This window comes from Mus caroli, unplaced genomic scaffold, assembly GCF_978045245.1.
Source record: "Mus caroli unplaced genomic scaffold, Mus_caroli_1 scaffold_18, whole genome shotgun sequence".
NCBI lineage: Eukaryota > Metazoa > Chordata > Mammalia > Rodentia > Muridae > Mus > Mus caroli.
In genome coordinates this window covers 84,063,856-84,084,231 of record NW_028227273.1, presented here as the reverse complement: position 1 = coordinate 84,084,231, position 20,376 = coordinate 84,063,856, and the positions used below count along the sequence as shown (strand labels likewise).

The following is a 20,376-nucleotide window of genomic DNA, read 5'->3' as shown; positions in this document are numbered from 1 at the left end:
GGTCAAGCATCCACCCAAGAGCTCTCTGGATTCATGAATGAAACACACACATGTGCCAGCTAATTTTCATATGCCTTGATTAGCTCAATGACTGGGCACTTCTAAACCTCCCCTCAACTAGCACACATTCCCCTCTGGTATTCCTGGCTTAACACCTTCTAAATCTATATTTTATCTTTGCTGTCCTGTTACCTTGTGGGCAGCTGCTGCTCCCCACCCCCACCCCCACCCCCAATAGGACCACTTTCCCTTTCCACCTGCATTGTTGGATAATTTTTTCTCTTGCAGCACATCCTCCAAGTCATGGAAATTTTGTTCCTATTCTTCTCTCCCTTGGTCCCTTGGCCATGCAGTCTAAAAGTCCCGCCTCCATCTCCCTGCCCAGCCATTGACTTTAAGGCAATTCCAAATTAAGACAAAGCATTAGAACCAATTCCCAACATGTAGCAACTTAAAGAATAATCATATTTTCCCCAAGCTATTGGAAATTGTTGCCAGGAACTCTAAAATGTCTGGGGTTTTTGTTTGTTTTGTTTTAATCTTAATCTTAATCTTACCTAACTTTAGCAAGTTAGCTTGTTGCCACAATTTCACAGATGTTGGTAGAAGACCAGTGCTTTCTGAATTAGAAGCCAGGCTTTCTGATTGATGTTTAAAAAAAAAAAAGCAAGAGCAATGTCCTCATATTTGCAGCTAGTCTCTGAGTCTGGTGTGTACCAGTGATGTGGAAGGCTATGACACCTGCTTCTGTGACTGTATTTGTAAAAAGGAACGTTGGCCAGGAACCATAACCTTCTAAGCAAGCAGCAGAAAAGATTTTCCTACCCCATCATCATTCAGCATTCTTAACATCCTCTGTGACTAGAAACTGCTTGAAGAGATGACTAAAAGTATTTATAGTATCTGGTGACAGCAGCAGTGGTTAGGCAAGAAGGGCAATACTGTTGCTCTTAAGCATTAATAAGATATGTCACGCTTCAAAAATGTTGCTATGTTACTTAAAAGAATGTCTTAGAATTTGTCCTTGAGATGACTGAGTAGGTAACAATGCTTTCTGCACAAATCTGACTATATGAGTTCAACCCCAGGAAACCTATAGTGGAGAGGAGAGCTGATTCCCCAAAGTTGTTCCCTGACCTCCCTTTATAGGATCTGGCACATGCTTCCCCATATGCATCATATATACACAACAAATAATAAATGAAGTGTAGAAAAGAAATGTCTTAAAATGAGTGAAATGCTGCGTACAAATAAGTACAACAAATTGCAGATACAGTGTAGACGAGGATAATATTAGGAACAGTACAGCGAAAGATTTTAATTATGAATTTGAAAATGTATACAATGTTTTTGTTTGTAAAATACTGTTTCTGTAATGATGTTTATGATAAATATATCATTCCTTGATTTTTTGTTGACTTTTTTTCTGTTGTAGGTGTCCAATTTATAACTGTTAATGACCCCACTATTCTGTGTGTGTGTGTGTGTGTGTGTGTGTGTGTGTGTAGACAAGAGCATGAGGCTAGGTATCTTTTTTCCCTACGTTTCCACATTACTTATCCATTTATTTATTTGTTTTATGCCATGTGTGTTTGCATGTATATCTGTACTCTGTGCAGTGCCCATTGTGAGGTGTTGTGTTCTGGGAGTCAAACCAGACTCTCTAGCAGAGCAGCCAGTGTTGTTAACCTGCTGAGCTGTCTATTATTCAGTATGTATGTATGTATGCTTGAATTTTTAAGATAATCTCACTGATCCTGGAGTCCATTGATTGAGATAGATTACCTGGCCATTGATCCCTCTAGATCCTGTCTGCAACACATGCTGGCACCCTCTCCCCAAAACATGTCTTTTATAGAGTGTTAGGGATCTGAGCTTAGTTCCTGTATTCACAGAACAAGCATTTTATTTGCTGAGCCATCTCACAGCTCTAATGCCTGTTTATTTATAGAGACTTTCACATTGTTGGAAAGATTTTTTTTTTTTTTGTAAATGTCTCTCAGTTTTGTTCTAGGAAGTGGTTGGATCAGTTGGAAAAAGTTTAGCTCCTTAAATCTTGATTTTGTAAATTTTTTAGGCAATACTTGAATAGTGGCTCATACTAAGTTGAATTGTTTCCTTTGAGATACTGATGAGTTATGTGATGTCTCACAGTCTATGATGTGGAGTCCTTTGTAAACTGATTCCTGACCTTTAGAATCCTCTGCCCAGCCTCCATGGATCTGTTGAGTTACAGTACTTGTCTGGATCCTAACAGCTCTCCAGCAGTCTTGAGCCCAGCCTGCTTTTCTTTCCTGGACTCAGATTGCTATCTTTTAGTATCTTCTAGTGGGCCAAGACTAAAACTTGAGTATTGTCAAGTTGGGCAGTTGCAGCTGGTCCCTGTCCTCTCACCATTATTATTTTTCTTCAATGCCTAAATTCCAGTAGCTTGGAATTGTTGCCTCATATACTTTGGTTGTTTTGGATAGAATAAGAAGTGAGCATTGTTCCTGGTTCTTTGTCTCGACTACAAATGATAGGCTCTTAAACATATATGACATAGATGTTTCTCTATGAAACATGTATTGAGGACTTAACACAATGCAAGAGTGAACTTTATAGTTCGTTTTTATTATTTCAAAATTTTGTATAAACACACATATATACATATGCACATCAAATCTAACATGCTAGATCTCCTTCAGTTCCTCCAGGATACCCACATATATTGACCCCAAAATTCATGTTTATGTTTTATTTTAATTTTTAAAAACCCACTAAGCCCATTTAGTGCTGCTCATATGTGCATGGCATACAACATCCACTGGCACATGGGCAACAACCATGGCCACATCCCAAAGAAGAATGATGCTTCCTTGCCTAGCAGCTCTTCATTGTATATACATTTTTAAAAGTAGAAACCGCTGGAAATATAATTAAACCAATATCTAGTCATTTGTTGTGATTTATTGTTTCCATTTACTACTTGAAATACAGCAACCAGTGCTTTATTTACATGATGAGATCTACTTTCAAAATACTTATTCTAGGGTTGACTGGAAACCAGTGTTATTTAAACCTTTTGTAATGAGTGGAGTTATCACTAAATTGGAGGATGAAAGTTTTGATTCATTTCCCATATTGGCAGCTTATTTGCATGATACTGCTAAGTGACTTGTCTAACCTTGATATAAGTACCATGCTTCTCAAATACTCATTATACTTAAAAAAATGGCACTGTGTGTTTTCTAGAGTAGCAATACTATCTCTTGTGATTGTCTTGGTCACTTTTATCTTCAGCTGGATATATAATAGGTGCAGCATGCATGTTTGCTGAGTTCTCATTTGATTGACTAGTCCCATTGCAAGGCTTTTGATTACTTTGGAAACTTAATTGAAAAGCTTTGTACTAGCAAAATAATAAAAAGATTGCTTTAAGTAGTTGGCATTAGGTGTTACAAAAGGTGTATTTTGTCTTTGGGGAAAAAAAAGTATTAGTAACATTGCTTTTTTTTTTTTTTTTTTTTTAAAGGAGGAGCAAAATAGAGGCAAGCCCAATTGGGAGCATCTAAATGAAGACTTACATGTACTAATCACTGTGGAAGATGCTCAGAACAGAGCAGAAATCAAGCTGAAGAGAGCAGTTGAAGAAGTGAAGAAGTTACTGGTACCTGCGGTAAGTAAATTTTTATCTTGAATTTTTTTACCTTTTCCTTTTTAGATTGACTTGAAATTGTAATGTTAATAAAGTATGAGTTGTTATCTATTAGAGATTTTATTTAACCACAAATATAAAAATAATGTATGGCTCATTAAATATATAGTGTAAAAGACAGGATTGCTCAAACTCTTAGCCAGAAATCCCTGCTTATTTTTGTGAAGGAAGTGATGTGGTAGAGAAACAAGCCTAACTAGCCTACTTTTTAAAAGACACGGTAGACTTTTAAATTGCTCTGTTATTGCCTATCAGGATACTAAAAGTTTTTGGTTTGTTTTCTGTCTTCTTTTTCTTAAAAAAGTTAAGTATGCTGGACAAGGTGGCACATGCATGCAGTCTCTCCCCAACACAGGGGAAGCAGAAGGCAGGCTAATATCTGCAAATTCTAGGCCAGCCTTATACATAGTAAGTCTAGGTCAGTCAGGGCTATATAGAAAGACCCTGTTTCAAAAACCACCAAACAAGCAAAAAACAAAATCCAAAAAGGAGTAAGTAATAGTCATTCAAAAATTAACTAGCTACTAGTGTAACTAGTACTGTGGGAAAGTAGAGTTTGCTCATATGCTAGGTTCTCTTCTGGCATATTTTCTTCTGTAAATAAGTTAATGTTGCATAGTAAAACTTTCTTATTGCATAGTGAAATTTGTGTTCTTACTGAAACCTGAGTTTTACTGATTTCATAGGCACTACTCCAAATGTTTTTATACCTATCAGCTAACAAACACTGTTCAAGGTCATATTTAGAAATCTTATGTGAGACATTGAAAGTAAAATTTGAGACTGGCATCTCATGAGACTTAACACCTCTTTCCATTCTTTCTCTCTATTTTCTTCCCTCAACTCTTCTTCACTTTTTTTATATTGCTGCATAATATCAGACTACTGTTTTTCCCCAGTGGGAAATGAGAAGAAAATGATTTTAAGTAGATTATGAAGCCATCTTTCTCATGTTTCCCACGGAAATATTTCAGTTGGCTGCTCTTAAAGAAGCTAGGAAAATCTATTGTTAGTGTGCTGTCACCAAAACCATTTTGTTGCTTCCATGAATGTGTTTGGGATCTACTGTTGTTTATATCCCAGCGATCTTTATTGATCTTTATTGTCCTCATAGTTCACTTCCTTCCTTCCTTCCTTCCTTCCTTCCTTCCTTCCTTCCTTCCTTCCTTCCTTCCTTTCTTTCTTTCTTTCTTTCTTTCTTTCTTTCTTTCTTTCTTTCTTTCTTTCTTTCTTTCGTGTTTGTTTGTTTGTTTTGTTTTGTTTTTCGAGACAAGGTTTCTCTGTGTAGCCCTGGCTGTCCTGGAACTCACTCTATAGACCAGGCTGGCCTGAAACTCAGAAATCCACCTGCCTCTGCCAAGTGCTGGGATTAAAGGTGTGTGCCACCACTGCCCGGCCATAGTTCACTTTCTAAGTGACCTCATACATTAGAAACATTTCCCCATTCATTTGACAAAATTAGTTTCTTGCAAAGAAAGAATTTGATACAAATTCTGTCAATAGATACTTAAGGAACATGGACATGTAGATTGTTTGTAAATATGTACTGTTTGTTAAATCTTATCCTCTTTCCTTAGTAACTGTGTGGTCTTGAAAAGCCGTGCAAAGGGGACTTGTGGGTATTTAGTTGTAGTTTCATAGACAGGAAAGTATTACAGTGATGTGTATCTAACAACACATGTGTTTAATGTAGCAAAAAGAAAATGCTCTAATAGTTTACTATTTATCCATTTTATTTTTCTAGTCATTGCTTTTGTAATTTACTTTTATTCTAAAAGATACTATAGAAGAAGAACATTGATTTAGGAGATTATTAGTGAATTCTAGAAAAATTTGGCCAGTTTCTTTAATTTAGTGGGGAAAAACTAGTGGTGAGATAAGGTTTTGGAGTACCCACTCTTTCATTTATAGAATTTCTTGTTGATTGAGCCTGACTTGAGTTTAGTCTCCAGGTTCAACAGTGGTGGGAGAACCAATTTCTTCTGGAAGCTGTCCTTTGAATTTCACATGAGAGCTATGGCACATTTTAGAATATTTCCCCCTCCACTTCTGCAAAGCTCCCTGAGCACAGAAGACACTCCTTTTAGTACTGAGTCTCCCAAGCAAGTGTTCTTACTCTGTATATTGTCCAATTGTGTTTCTCTTCTTGATATTGGCTGGGCAAGACACTTATCTATGAGTATAGCTGAATGTCACTGGAAGTCACTTTATTGTTGTGTTCTTTTATCAGAACAGTAGTATTTGGATTTCTTGTCTCAGGTTCCTGGCCATGTGAGTGTTCCATCTCATGGAGTGGGCCTTAATTCCAGTCAGATAGTGGTAGTTACTCCCATAATGTTTGTGTCACTGTTGCACCTGTGCATCTACTAGGCCACCATTATAGATCAAATAGATCATAGTTGGATTGGTGTGAACCTGTCTCCTCTTGTAGTATGCAGAGTGGAGTGAAGGCTCTAGGTAGGCACTAACCTACCTTCTTGTTGAGTGAGTTATTTAAATATTGCCTCCAGCAATAGGATATTACTGTCAGTTTGTGAAGAGCAAACAGTAAGTAGCTTCAGTAATGTATCCTGGTTGTTGGGGTTCTATAGAACTCCTTTAACAAGAACTCTAGATGTAATGCATTCCAAAGATTGGATGTCTCATTTGATGGTGAGAGATGTCTACTTGGTACTTGGTCTCCCTGTTGTTTAGTGACTCCATTTATATTTCTTTCATACGTGTATAAATTTTGTAACTACTTCTACTATAGTTAGGTTTCTTTCCATACTATTCCTCAAGTGACCCTGAGTTTTAGCTGTTTCTCCTGTTATTCCTCTCTTATTCTCCCTGCCTTCCTCTTTTTGTTCACTTTAGATTGTTTTCAGTTCTTTTGTGTTGGAAATCTTCTAGCTGTTTATAAACAATAAATTGTTAAATGTAGTCATTTTGTTGTTACAAAGCACTAGAGGTTATTCCTCTTATCTAACTCTAATTGTGTACCTCTTAAAACCGCACTACCCCCATCCCCCAAATCTTCTGTCTCTGTATTCACTATCCTACATTCTGGGTCTGTGAAACCAACTGTTTTAAACTTCATCATGTGAGGGAGAACTAAAACAGCATTTATTTATATTAGCTGTATTTGTTGAAAAAAATTTCAGAAATTTAACTAGAATTAGATGACTTATACTTCAAATCTGATGTTAATGTTACTTGTTTACTTTCTAAACATATTTTAGAAGCTAGAATATTTTTTTCTAGTGTGACCTTATACAACTACAGTTTTCTATGTTGTGAAAGAGTCATTAATAGTGTTATTCATGGTTTCCCCTAGTGACATGTTTTTAGGCATAGATTTATAACAATACTGCATTGAGTGTTTACTTACTTTTGTATATCTTTAAGGCACAATAAAGGGAATAGAGAACCATGGATTAGGGAAATGCTGCTTTAGTTAATGATTACAAAATGCTTTTGAAGAGATAATTTTGAGAAATACGTAACTGAAATGTGTAGTACAAGTATTTGCATATCTTAAGAGTGTTCTCAGTTACTGAGAACAGAAGTGGTCCTGTGTCCTGTTTGGAAAATACCATGGTGCCCAACAAAGTTGAGTGAGCTGGAGATATGTGTGAGGTAATTGGGAAAGTAGGTTAAGGCATTGTGTCTTTATTCTGAAATAGGTTGTTGGGAGAGATCGACAGGAATGGCATGATTTGATGCCTGTTTCAATGGATTCTTCTGGGTGCTTAGCTAGTAGGCTTTGAGGGCAGTGGTGGAAGCTCAGATGCTACTTAGCATTCAATTCAAGTGCTTATTCAGAATAGGTCATGGCTAGATACACAGAAGTTGTTTGGACAAGAGTAAAGGATGATGGAGGTGTTTGATGAAGGGTTTATTTTGAAGGTGAAATTAGTTGACAGGAATTTTGATTAGACTTGATATAGTATGATATGTGATTCCTTAAAGCAATTGATGCCTTTTATTTACATTGTTAGAAACAAAGAAACTGGATTTGGAAATGTGAAAATTGAGAAACCAGATGATGAGTTGTTTCACATGGCAGTAATAAATGGGAATTTGATGAGAACATGGAGCTGTCATATCACAGGCATTTAGAGCCAAAGGATTGGAAGTGCATATCATCAAAAAACTGGATTAAAATTACTCCTAAGTTACCTTCTAGGAAGTTTGTACTAATGTAGCAGAAAATGCCTACTGCCTAATGGTCTCAAACCTGGGTGTTTCCCAGGGTTTAAATCCATGGCCAAGTTCTGTAGGAAAATATGAATAATTTTGCTCTGTTTTGTTTTTTTAGCCATGCTTGGCCTGGAGCTGGCATTCTCAAATGCTGAGAATTACAAGCTAATGCATCAATTTCTCTCCTCTCCTCTCCTCTCCTCTCCTCTCCTCTCCTCTCCTCTCCTCTCCTCTCCTCTCCTCTCCTCTCCTCTCCTCTCCTCTCCTCTCCTCCCCTCTCCTCCCCTCCCCTCCCCTCCCCTCCCCTCCCCTCCCCTCCCCTCCCCTCCCCTCCCCTCCCCTCCCCTCCCCTCCCCTCCCCTCCCCTCCCCTCCCCTCCCCTCCCCTCCCCTCCCCTCCCCTCCCCTCCCTCTTTTTTCTCTTTCTATGCTTAGAAGTGATATACTACAGTCTCTGGTCTCATCTCATTGCAAGGGACTGTTAGTTTGCTTATGATATCATTTAAAGATTAAATTTGCAGCTGAAGCCCAAAATTGTCTTGTTTTTGTTCTTACACTTGGCATCAGTCTTTTCTAGAAAGATAAAAGGACAATTCTGTGCCCCCCCTTTTTTTTTTGTGGAGAAAGCTGAATCTAGGGGGTGTGGGGTGAGGCGTGGAACACTGTCAACATTGCTAGATCTGAGCTTTATAATTAAATGGAATTAAATATGTTTGTAGTTTTATCTCTGCTGGGTTTTAAGGCTCATAAATCTGACAAACGTTATATCCTTACTTGTTATACAGTTCTAACCTGTCTATTTTTAAAATGTTAAATGTAATATTTTAGTAAGTCACATTTGGTTTTGTGTGTGTGTATGTATGTATGTGTTTTAAATTTAAAAAGTTGTTATATATTGTTATGTGTGTGCAGGGAGTGTTGATGTGTTTGAATGGGGGTGCAGGTAAGGAGGTGAGAGGGCAACCTCTTAGGTATTGGTGTACATCTTTAACCTTGTTTGAGTAGGGTTTGTTGTTTCTGCTGAGTGTATGGTGTTTCTTGGAATATGAAGGTCCAGGAGGTTTTCTGTTTCTGACTCTTGTCTCCCCATAGGAACACAGGGAATACAGACATGTGCCATTGTACACAGTTTTATCTGCATTTTCGGGGTGGAAACTTGTGTCCTCATGCATGCTCAGCAAATACTTCCCTACCTTCTGGAGCAATATCCAAAACCCAAAAGTGGGTTTTTGGTTTTACCTTGTTTGTTTTTGTTTTGATTTGAGACAGGTTTTTACAGTGTAGCTCTGGCTATGAAGAGTCACCTGTTCCTAGAAGCTCAAAAGATTTTGCCTCTGCTTCCAGAGTACTAGGATTGATGGTCTATCTGATTAATGATGCTGGACCTAAATTTGGGTTTTAAAACAACTTTAAGTGGATTTCATTCCTTTTGCCAGTAAGCATACAACAAATGATATGCCAATTTCCCCCTCAGAAAATAGTTCAGTATTCAAATCTAACTTCATAATTAATAAAAGTTTTGCAATGGCCATATATCATTAGAATCAGATATTTAGAAGACTCGTTTTGTAGGAAATAATGTTTTTATTTCACTTTTGTTTGCTAGAGTACTTTAATCCTTTTGTTTTCTAATTTACTAATAGACCGTGCATTAAGTAGGCATGAGTAGCTTTTTTTCATTATAGATAGTATTTTATTGAACAAGTCCATATTTATTGTCTAAGTATCTACTACAAATATACTCAAAAGTCTTTAGAGACTTATCCTCAATAGAAACTGTTGGTGTGAGCCGTGGTAGCACGTACACCTTTAATTCCAGCACTTGGGAGGCAAAGGCAGAGGCAGACAGATTTCTGAGTTCAAGGCCATCCTGGCCTACATGGAGAAACCCTGTCTCGAAAAACAACAACAACAACAAAAACCGAGAAAAAAAAAAAAAAGAAAAGAAACTGTTGATAATTCTGCCTTCTTTTTGAGGGTAGGCACAGATGGGGTTTGGAGGCCAGGTTTCCCTGTGTAGCCCAGCCTGAGCTCAGGCTCCTCCTGATTGAGTCTGCCACCCTGAGTTCTAATACTAAGGTCTGAAGCCATCATGCTGGGCCTCCATAAGATCTCCTTGGGTTGGAAGAGTACCCTCACTTGTCGTTCTCACTCCTTTCTAGTAGTTCTCCCTAGTAAGCAGGTAAAGTTGATATATTTTTAAAATGTCAAAAATCAAAGAAAATCATTCAGTTTTATCATTTTACTCAAGTAAAACTCAAACTGTACCACACTATCTCTTCTGAAAGTGGAAGAGGAAATGAGCTGTTTGGCTTGATAGTCTTTGCTGTATAGTACAGTCTTCTTTGACATTTTAAAAATATTAGGATTTGGGGGGTTAGGTTCTAAAAGTTTCTAATGTTTCTTGTAAATGGGGGGAGGATTTTTGTCCTCTCAGAGTCTAGACCTGCGATGATAGGAAGGTGGATACTCTATTATTGAGTTATCTCCATAGCTTTGAAAAACAATTTCAAGGCACTAGGTTGCCATACCAGATATTACTGTGTGAAGATACATTAAACAGAGCTTATATAGGGAGAAATATGCCTTGTGTTAGGGCTTGATACAGTGGTAGCATTATTTTAGGTACATTATAGGAGAGTATTAGTATTACTTGGAATTATTGGGATATACGATAATTGGCAAACTAGTTTTCATGATTATTTTCCTTTTCCTAAGTGGACTTTAAAAATAATTATAACTTGCAAAATGTCCAAGGAATTTGTATTTGCTGGCCAGTTAGGCTCTGGGCAAAATGATTATTTGTAACTTTGATTTTCTAGAAATTGTTTATATTAGTAATTAGATCACAGAAATTTCATAAGGCCCTTAATATCGATGTTGAACTATGTTCTTAGAACTAGAAAACTTGACCCCTTTAAAAATAAATTGGTCTGTTACCAAATTTTTTTGGGGGGGGGGCAAAGTTCTTCATGTCTTAGCATAGCACCCCTCTACAAATCAACGACAATGATTCACTTCCATGTTGGACCTTTCAAATTGTTTTTTTTTTTTTATATTTTATATCACAGAAAGGTTGTATATTATCTTATCTCGTGTATAGGTTATCTCATGTATTTGTTATTTTTTGTTATCTTGACACAAATTAAAATCATCTGAGAAGAGGAAACTCAGTTGAGAAATCACCTTCATCAGATTAAACTGTGGGCATGCCTGGGGGATATTTTCTAGTTATAATTGTTGTAAGCATGTGGTAATACTAGATATGTACCTGAGCATGCCGGTAAGCAGCATTCCTCCACGGTCACTGTTTTGAGTTCCTGCCTGGTGGTCCTGCATTGGCTTCCCTAAGTGATGGACTGGGAAGTGCTATCCAAGGAGCTTTCCTTCTCAAGTTTGTTTTAGTCTGTGTCTTATCACAACAGAAACCAAATTAGGATATCTCCCAATTCTGTAGTCAGTGTTTTCTTTTACTTTTGCTACATTAATGTTGTCATACCCTACAAATTTCTAGCTTTGTTTTGTTTTTTTGGTTGGCTGGTTGATCTTTTACTTTTGTGGCATAGAATCGTGACCTGTTTTCAGTTCTTGGTATTTCATGTACCTACTAAATTAGTTGGTTTGGGTTATGCCTTTAAGTTAACCCAGCTTCTTGTCTCTTACTGGGTTTCTCAAAGTTTATTTTACTTTTAGTTTGAGTCATATCAAACAAATACTTCTTTCTTTTTGTTATGTGCCTCTCTTGTTCTTGTATTAGCATAAAGGCTCTTAAATACGAATAATTCTGAATTGATATTCAGAATTTCTCTTGTGTTTCTAATATCCTTCTGGTAAAAATATTTATCATAAAGTTCATTTATAAATTTTTTATCTATAATAGTGCTCGTTTTCATCATGATGTCAATTTTTGATTTCATTTTTCTTGATCAAATTCATTAGTCTTCTAAATTTTACATTCTGATTTTTGTTAACTTTTCTCTTACTGTTTCATTACCTCTGCTTTGCTTTTCTTCTGTTTTATTTGAGCTTGGACATTTTAAATAGTGATCTGATACCTTTCTTTAATAGGTAGAAATATGGCTATGGTACATATTACTATTTATTTCAAAATATTTTCTAATTTCTTTTGTAATATTTAGAACTTTTCTTTGTATCAACATTGGTTGTTTTTAATTTAGTGTTGTTCTTGATGAATATATTCTATGTGTTTTTGTCTTTTAAAATATGATTACTATACTTTTTATATTATTTACCTATTTAATTTGTTAGGTAAATCTAGGGCTCTATGCCTCATAAGTATGTCTGGCAGGGACTTACCTCTGAACTGTATCCCCAGCCCTCATGATAGCCCAGTGATATTGTCTACTTTAATGAACATCTCATTTACTTAAGTATCCTTGTATATGGATGTATATTCTGCAGTAATTGGGTCTTTGGTTTTTAAGTCTCATTTAGATAAAAGTGGTTGTGAATGTATCAGTCTTTTCATTGGTTGTAAATATTCTCCTCTCTGGCCCTCAAAGGGCAGATGGACTTGATGCACGCATGTAGGTATCTCTCTCTAACTGACAAAACCTGTCTGAACAGGGGTTGACATTAGTGTTCTTCATGGTAGCAGCTTTCCTCTTGTAATCCTGACCTTTATTCCCTCCCACCCCCAAACACCAATTATTGTATTCAGTTTTCTATAGATAGTACCAAGCAGTGTGACTTACCTGCCTTTGATGGGCGTTGTAAAAGTGGTTACTTTAGCTGTGTGAAAGTGTGAGATATGTGTTCCCCCTTCCTCTTTCCTGTGTTAAAAGGATTGGTTACCTCAACTGCAGCATTGGAGAAGCCAGTAGCAGATTCAGTTCCTGATAATGGGAGGCACTATATGTAACATGAATCTATGCAGTAATTCTCTTCCTGGTCCACAAAATGTGAAAATGTCCTAGTGAAACCCATTATGCGCCATGCTAAGTCTAATGCAATTTTTAGAAAAGAAAATGTGTGTGTGTGTGTGGGGGGGAACAGTAGGCATTTTTATACATCATTATTTCAGAAGGGATTCAAAAAATTCCAGATGAGGGAAACAGGATATTTTTGTTGCTGATATGAAGACTAAGAAGAAAGTGGAACTAAGGGCCTTCATCTCCTAATCTTTTTCTAAAGGAAAACCCTTTCCATGTGTTATGCCAGGACTGAACTGGAAAGCTGAACTGAAAAGTACCAACTTCTGACTAGAGAAATTTATGGTACCAAGAAACAGGAATTTACACTGAAATCTCTTGTTTGTTTGTTTGTTTTTTCGAGACAGGGTTTCTTTGTATAGCCCTGACGGTCCTGGAACTCACTTTGTAGACAAGGCTGGTCTCAGAAATCCACCTGCCTCTGCCTCCTAAGTGCTAGGATTAAAGGCGTGTGCCACCACCACCTGGCTTTACACTTAAATCTTAAGAGACTCTGTACATACATAGATGTCATTACGCTCAGACAGTTCATACAGTGTTTTGGGGCTGTATGGCTTTGTGATAGAATCCTTCTGTTTTCATGTTTACTCAAGGGTATTATGAACTTAAATATGAATGAGTTTTTAATATATATTTGATTTTTTAGAAGCATTAGCATTCATAGGGATCTAAGTTAATATGAATTAAATAATTGGTTTTAATATATTACTGCAAATTTTCCAGCTGAGAAATTGGAAATTTTAAGTGTGCTGATTAATCAAGGAATATTTTGAAATTTTGAAATATATTTATCATAAAAAATCATTTTAAATTTCTTTTTAGAAATACCAGTTATCACTGTCATTGAAATTGAGAAAAAATTAAGAGAAAATAATATTTTATAATATATATTTTCATATTTCTCAGGAGTTCTTCTTTGCTTAATGTTCTATGGATTTGACTCATGGTAAATTGTTTTAATTATAATCTGAAAATAAGTTCAAAGTAATGATGATAGTAAGAGGCATCTGGATACTGAAATAGTTTCTTCAAGACATTTTTAAGCCAGATTGTCAGCCAGTGGCTGCTCTTGGACAAGTACTAGTAGCTGAAGTCTATGAATAAGTCCTAGTGACTGAAGTATGTGAAGTATTTCGGCTTTGTTTGTTTTGGTGAGAAAAAGAAATTAAAAGATGTTTAAACATCTAACCAAAATGCCAGAAATGAATGCAGTTCAGAGAGAGAGAGAGAGAGAACACACACTTGTGAAGAGGGTGTTTCTGTGCTCGCTGCCATTTTCATCTGAATGGGACTCAGTGTTGTAATTAGCAGTCTCTTTGGAGTGTCAGAGCAGAATTACCATTGTGATGCTTAGCTGTGGGATAAAAGCATTGGATTGGGTCTGCCTGTCTGCCAAACTAAATGAGTTGCCATGGGAATTTTCAAATGTTTGAGGCGGTTACTTATAGTAATTTGATGGGTTTGAATAAACTCATAAATTACAGGTTTAGGAAAAAGAAGCCAGTCCTTCTATAGATGAGGTTTTTGTAGAGGCCTATGGCCTCATAAGTTCTTGATGAGAGTGAATTGATCCCTGCTCACATGAGGCCAGTTTATTAGGGCTTGTGACTGTCTCTCCTCCCCCCTCCCACCCCCCAATAACCCCACAAATGCATGACAAGCACATGTAAGGAAAGAGTTTGACATCTCTGGAGAAGAGTGTGACAGTTCTGGTCATGACTTTGTTCTGTATTCAGCACTGCAGAGCATTGTTGGAAGAATAATTTGTTTTTATAAACAATAAGGTAATATTTTAAGTTCATACTATATGTAAATAATAAATAATGTATTTTTACACCTAGGAGACACAAAGGGTAGAATAAAATTAAAAAAAAAAAAAAACCAAACATTTTGGATTCAAGTGTGGTTTTCAAGCTTCAATAAGTGGTATTATTCAGGTTTCATGTACATGTTCTCAGAATAAACTTCAACTTTCTCCGGTGTCCCCAAAGAAATTATATGTTAGCATAACTTTTGAATAAGTGTCCAAAGTGGGGACCATCATAGTGTGTACAATACCATTTGTCCTCAGGACACTGACCATAATAATCAGTTTCTGTGTGCGTGTTTTTATCTATTTTTTTAGATTAAACACTCAAAGCTGAAGTATTTAAATTTTTAAGACTGTATAATTGATTCATAAATAGATAAAGTATTATGGGGAGCCTACTGTAAGTAACGAGGTTGCGGTTTCATAGCGAAAATAGTGAAATAGTATAGGAATAATAAACTGGATACCTGAAAATATTGTTACATCTTTCAAAATACATTATTAGGGGGACACAGTTATATTAGAAAAGGATAATTATTTAGTTGATAAGTGGCAAAGTAAAATATTTTTAAAGTAAAATGTTCTTGTTAATCTTTATTGCATGGTGTTTTGTTGAATGTTGGCATGTCTGAATAGCATCTTGTATTCCTAATATTTTAGTTGACCCATGGGTGAAACTTGAATCAATGGTGGGTACATTTTTAAAGGTATACTTGAGTGTAAAGTAAAGGTCCATAGAGGAGTCCTCCCTCACCAGATCTCAAGAGTTTCAGTAGAGGTCCTTAGAATCCAATTGGCATAAGACTGTGCTGTGTATGAGGCTCTCTGCTGTGTGCTGCTTAAGCACATGTGACAGGACAGAAAAGAACTTACAGAAATTGACATAGACTGGTTGCTTTCCTCTCTTCTTTCCTCTTCCTCTTCCTCTTCCCCTCCCCTCCCTTCAACTTTTAAAATAAAATTTAATTCATTTCTGATTCAGTTATCTTTTATACAACTTCACTTTTAGTTGTGTGTTCTACTTAGGGCAAGAACAACTAGAATCAGGGTTACACGTAGCTTTGTTTTCTCTTCTCTTCTCTTCTCTTCTCTTCTCTTCTCTTCTCTTCTCTTCTCTTCTCTTCTCTTTTCTTTTTGTTTGTTGTTTTTGTTGTTTTGTTTTTTTCGAGACAGGGTTTCTCTGTGTAGCCCTGGCTGTCCTGGAACTCACTCTGTAGACCAGGCTGGCCTCGACTCATAAATTTGCCTGTCTCTGCCTCCCAAGTGCTGGGATTAAAGGCGTGCGCCACCACGCCTGGCACACATAGTTTTCTTGAGTAATTGACTATTAACAATCTGGTTACTGTTTGTCCTGTAATGCTATCAGGCTCAGGCTTCCAAAACAAGTGGGAGCACTTTTCTGCACACTTGGGTGTTTTGTACTCAGTGAAGCTCTGTGTTGTCTGTCGCTCAGTGTCTCATCTGTGATAATACTGAACAGCTTGCACAAAGAGCCATTCTTGTGTCGACTTATTGAAGGACACCTCATCTTGACATGTGATTGACAGTTTAGTTTAGATAGCTTATAACTCAAGATTGGAGTTGTTAACAAATAGAGAATAATGACAGCAGAGCAGTGTATTTATTCTTTAAGAAAAGTTTTTGTGATATATATCCAGTGCCCTGTTTTCAACTGTATATTCTGTGCATCCATCCGAATTTGCATATTAAATTTAATATATAGAACTTCATACATGGTTGTTAAACAATATTTATAGCCCATATTTAAATAAGCACTACATTTACTAGGTTAATTTTAGTTCTTTTACACTTAAGTGTATGATATACATCCTGGATTCTTTATTTTTTAATATTTAAAATATGTTTAATAGAAGAAACATAGATGAATAACCTCTCTGTGTTTCTCCTTCAGTTTGGTTGTTTTCATACTCCCTTTAATTTGTTTGCATGCTTTTCTGATGGTTGGTGAGTAGCCTTGTGTTCCTTGTATTAAGTAGAACATTGTGGACCACACACTGTGTTAACACCCTTGACACTGGATTGACAAAACTAGGAAAATCAAATGTCTCCCAACAGTTTATACTTTTTTCACTCTCATTTAACTTTTTGTGACATTTCATTTTTAGTGTGTGATACTTTTATTGAAATCATTAATAGTAAATGTAGCATTTTAATATATTAATGTTCAGATAAGTATTGTAATTTGAATTCAGGTAAGCTTGTTTGGTAGCACTGGTAGCATTATTTTCTAATTTCGTTTTGATAATCAAACTTTAAATTTAAATTTAATTCAGAAGTGATTTTCAGATTATCCCATTCATTAGTAAGAAGATTCCTTTATGGAAATTAATTTTGAAACCATAGTAATGAATTGTGAAGATGATTTTTATTTTATTGTGCCTTTATGGGGACAGAAGACATTTACTCTTTATAAATAAAATATGTCAACTTGTTTTCAGTTAATACTTCAAGCTTCATTTTGATTAACAGTAGTATATAAAATCTGAGTAAGTTGGCAAATTTTCAAAATAGCTAACTTTTTGATATTAGTGCTTTAATAAGTTCTGTGAGATGGGTGGTGATATTCTCTACTAAAAGAAAAGGAAACTATGATTGTTACATTTAGAAATTACATGTGTATGCAGATAAGATTAAAAGCAGCAGTAAGTGACTGGAAAACTAGTTCTTTTCATAAACCTCTATTGAGAAACTACTACTTACCAGGCTACTCCAGTGCTACAGCATACAGCAAAGACTTTTACTCACTAATACAAGTTAGAAAAGAAAACAAGCAGAAGTGAACTTCCTGATTCCTTGGTTTGGTCATTGGTGTCCACTGTAGAGAAGTGTTATACTTTCATTGAGTCAGATGCTTTCCAGATAATACTGCTCCCAGATAATCACATCTGTGAGGATATCTGCAGTTATCATGTGGCTAATCTGATACTCCAACACAAAATGTCTTTTCTTTGTCTCTACCTGGACACTATAAAGATGTCTTAAACATAATATTTCTACAGTCCTTCCCTTTCTTACATTCAGCGATCCTCCCTTGTTTTCTGTATGAATGACAGCTTTGCCTAATGTCCTCCACTTTCATTCATTTCTGATGCTCCTAGTTTCTTTTCCTTCCCAAATTCTCCTTTTGGTAGTGGTACATTGTTTCTCTGTGTCTTTTTCTTATGGTACTTGTAGATAAAGCTAACACACACACACTTCAGTAAGTCTGTTCTATTCACTACCAATGGACACTTAAGTAACTTAAACATTATTCTAGACCTTGAAGCCTTCAGTGGTCCTTTTGTTACAATAGTATTTGAGTTCTTTTCCTTTTACATTTGTTTGCTGTATACACAGATTAATAGGTCAAAGGTCAACTTGGAGGAGTTGGTTGTCTGTTTTGACTGTGTGGTTCCTAGGGATAGAATTTAGGTCATCATGCTTGGCAGCAAGCGCCATAACTAATCAAACCGTCTTAGCAGTCCTCCTTGATTTCTTGATGTGCTTTTTAGTTCTTTTTAAGTACTTTTTTTTTCTCCCTTATTTTTTTCCTGATAGTATGTTACTAATTTCATAGATTCATTTAGTGTCACATTGATTGACATGCTGTACTATATAATATTATAAAGTCTCGGAATAGAGACTAGACATAGCACAGTGTGTACAGTTGTGGCCAGACACAGGTGACCTTATATAATTTTCCCTTTTAAAGCATAGTTACTCTGGTGCTGCAGGCATAATGTTTAAGGTGACACTGTTCAGGCCCCGAGTTTGAGCTCTAGACTTGACACATACTCTAGTAGCTAACTTAAATGGTCGCATCAAGATAATTTACAGTGCTATGTAATTTTACACTTAAGAACTTGAGGAATAGCCAAATGTGGTGCATATGTTTAATCTATTACTATTACTTGAGAAGCAGAGACAGGGAGATCTCTGAGTTTGAGGTCAGTCTAGAGACTGTCTCAACAAAAAGCAAAAATAGCCAACTTCCCCTTCCTCCTTTCCCTCCTTTTCTTCTTCCTCCTCCTAGTACTAGTACTGATGATGATGATGATGGGACAATTTGGATTTCAAAAATAAAATGTTTTACTTTCCTACAGGGATGTTTTCTTTTCATCCTAAATCTGCTTCATTCTTCAATTGTGACTAAACTATAGCTTTTGTTACTAAGGGAAGTAAGACAGAGATACATTTGTTTTCTTCTAGTTTCACTGTAAAACAGTGCAGTCAGTGGCAGAGCTAATAATGGTGCTGAGTGCTTCACAAGTTATTAAGATTAAATTAAATAATAAATACTTAACTCTTTGCATGAGAAATGTTTAATTGAATGATTTCCTGACCAAGGAAAGTTTCAACAGTCTTGGACCAAAACAGCAGTACACAAGTACCAGTCTTGCCTGGTAATGTAGTCAAGATATAAAATTGTTCAAGCCTTCCCTCAGAAGCTGTGTGATGTTTTAAGTAACTTTACTGTTTGTGCTGAGCCACATTCACAGCTGTCCTCAGTAATGTGAGCAGTAGGCTGCATGTTGGACACACTAATAGATGTAGCATTATTTACATATGGGTTTGAATGTTTAAAATTCTTCTGGTTAGATAAGTGTACTTCATGCTTTCTACCATAACTTGCTGATAAATTGTGGCCACTAAGACAGGTATTACATTTAAGGAGAAAGTTAGAGGGACTAGAAAATAGAAGGTGAAGCTTTTTTCTTAACATGCCTAGGACTTTTGACTCATGAATTTGTTAGTGAAATAGCAATTTAACCTATGCTTGAATTGAGAACTTTCTGCAAAGATAAGCAAGGTTCTATAACCTGGTTGAAATGATGACACTCTGCATTCTGTAGGAGGCTTCTTCAGTCAGAAGGATGACGTTTTTCTGGTGCGCAGTTTGTGAGAGTCCTTCTTTAGTGTTAGATTTAGCACAGAAAGAAGCTGCATCCTACTAGATGCTTGTTCATCATTTCTAAACAACGTGTAAAGGAGCCATGGGAAGGGAAGAGGAAGTAAAAGCAGTTGGGATGGATTCTTAGTTTTATTGTCAATCTTTGGATGAACTTAGCACATACAATTAACCCTCTTTTGGACAGACTTCTGTCTGTGAAAGCTTCTCAGGAGACATGAAGGTTTTGAAATCAAGGAAAGTTTAAATGACCTAGAACAAATAATTGAGCATGACTGTCAAATTTCATGTAAAAAATCCACAGAATGAGATTGGTGATGTAAGAAGAGAAGATGTAAACATGGTCACAAAAACAGTCTGGGAAGTTCAGGTCCTGTGGAGTGATGTTGGTAAACTACTTACCTTCTGTGTCAGTCAAGAAAATGTGAACCCTAGTAGGTACTAATTCAACAGAGAACTTAGAAAGGAGTTAGCCAAAGAGTTCTTGTAAACTGGAAAGAAAGAAGACAGGCATGCTATAATATAGATTTAGAAGCAGGTATAACCCCAGGGCTAGAAGATGAAACATAAGAGGTTTTATTAGGTTTTACTATGATTAGATCTTAGACTCTGAGAAAGTTCTATGCAACATTGGGATTGAAGCCTCTGATGTGTTGCTGTTTAGCCTCTGGAGCTTAAGGGAGTTAGTTGGACATAGCAGAGCAAGGGAAAGTTCTGTTATTAAAATTGCTTATAACTTAAAAAGAGACCATGAGTTTGAGATTGAGGTGTGGTAGGAATTTTATAATTATGTTTTAATTTAAAAATGAAAAAGAATGAAAATGAGA

The 20,376-nt window shown here is 36.3% G+C and overlaps 1 protein-coding gene across 7 annotated transcripts in view; it reads left to right on the top strand.

Annotated features, from left to right (window-relative positions):
- Positions 1 to 20,376, top strand: part of Qki (QKI, KH domain containing RNA binding) — a 116,866-nt gene that overhangs the window by 77,399 nt on the left and 19,091 nt on the right. For all 7 annotated transcript variants that reach the window (XR_003835275.2, XM_021186104.3, XM_021186105.3 and 4 more), the window contains exon 4: positions 3,515 to 3,658. Coding sequence is in view for 6 of the 7 variants with exons in the window: in XM_021186104.3 (XP_021041763.1) it covers positions 3,515 to 3,658 (144 nt within the window). In the remaining variant the exon portion in view is untranslated. The remainder of the gene's footprint in view (positions 1 to 3,514; positions 3,659 to 20,376) is intronic.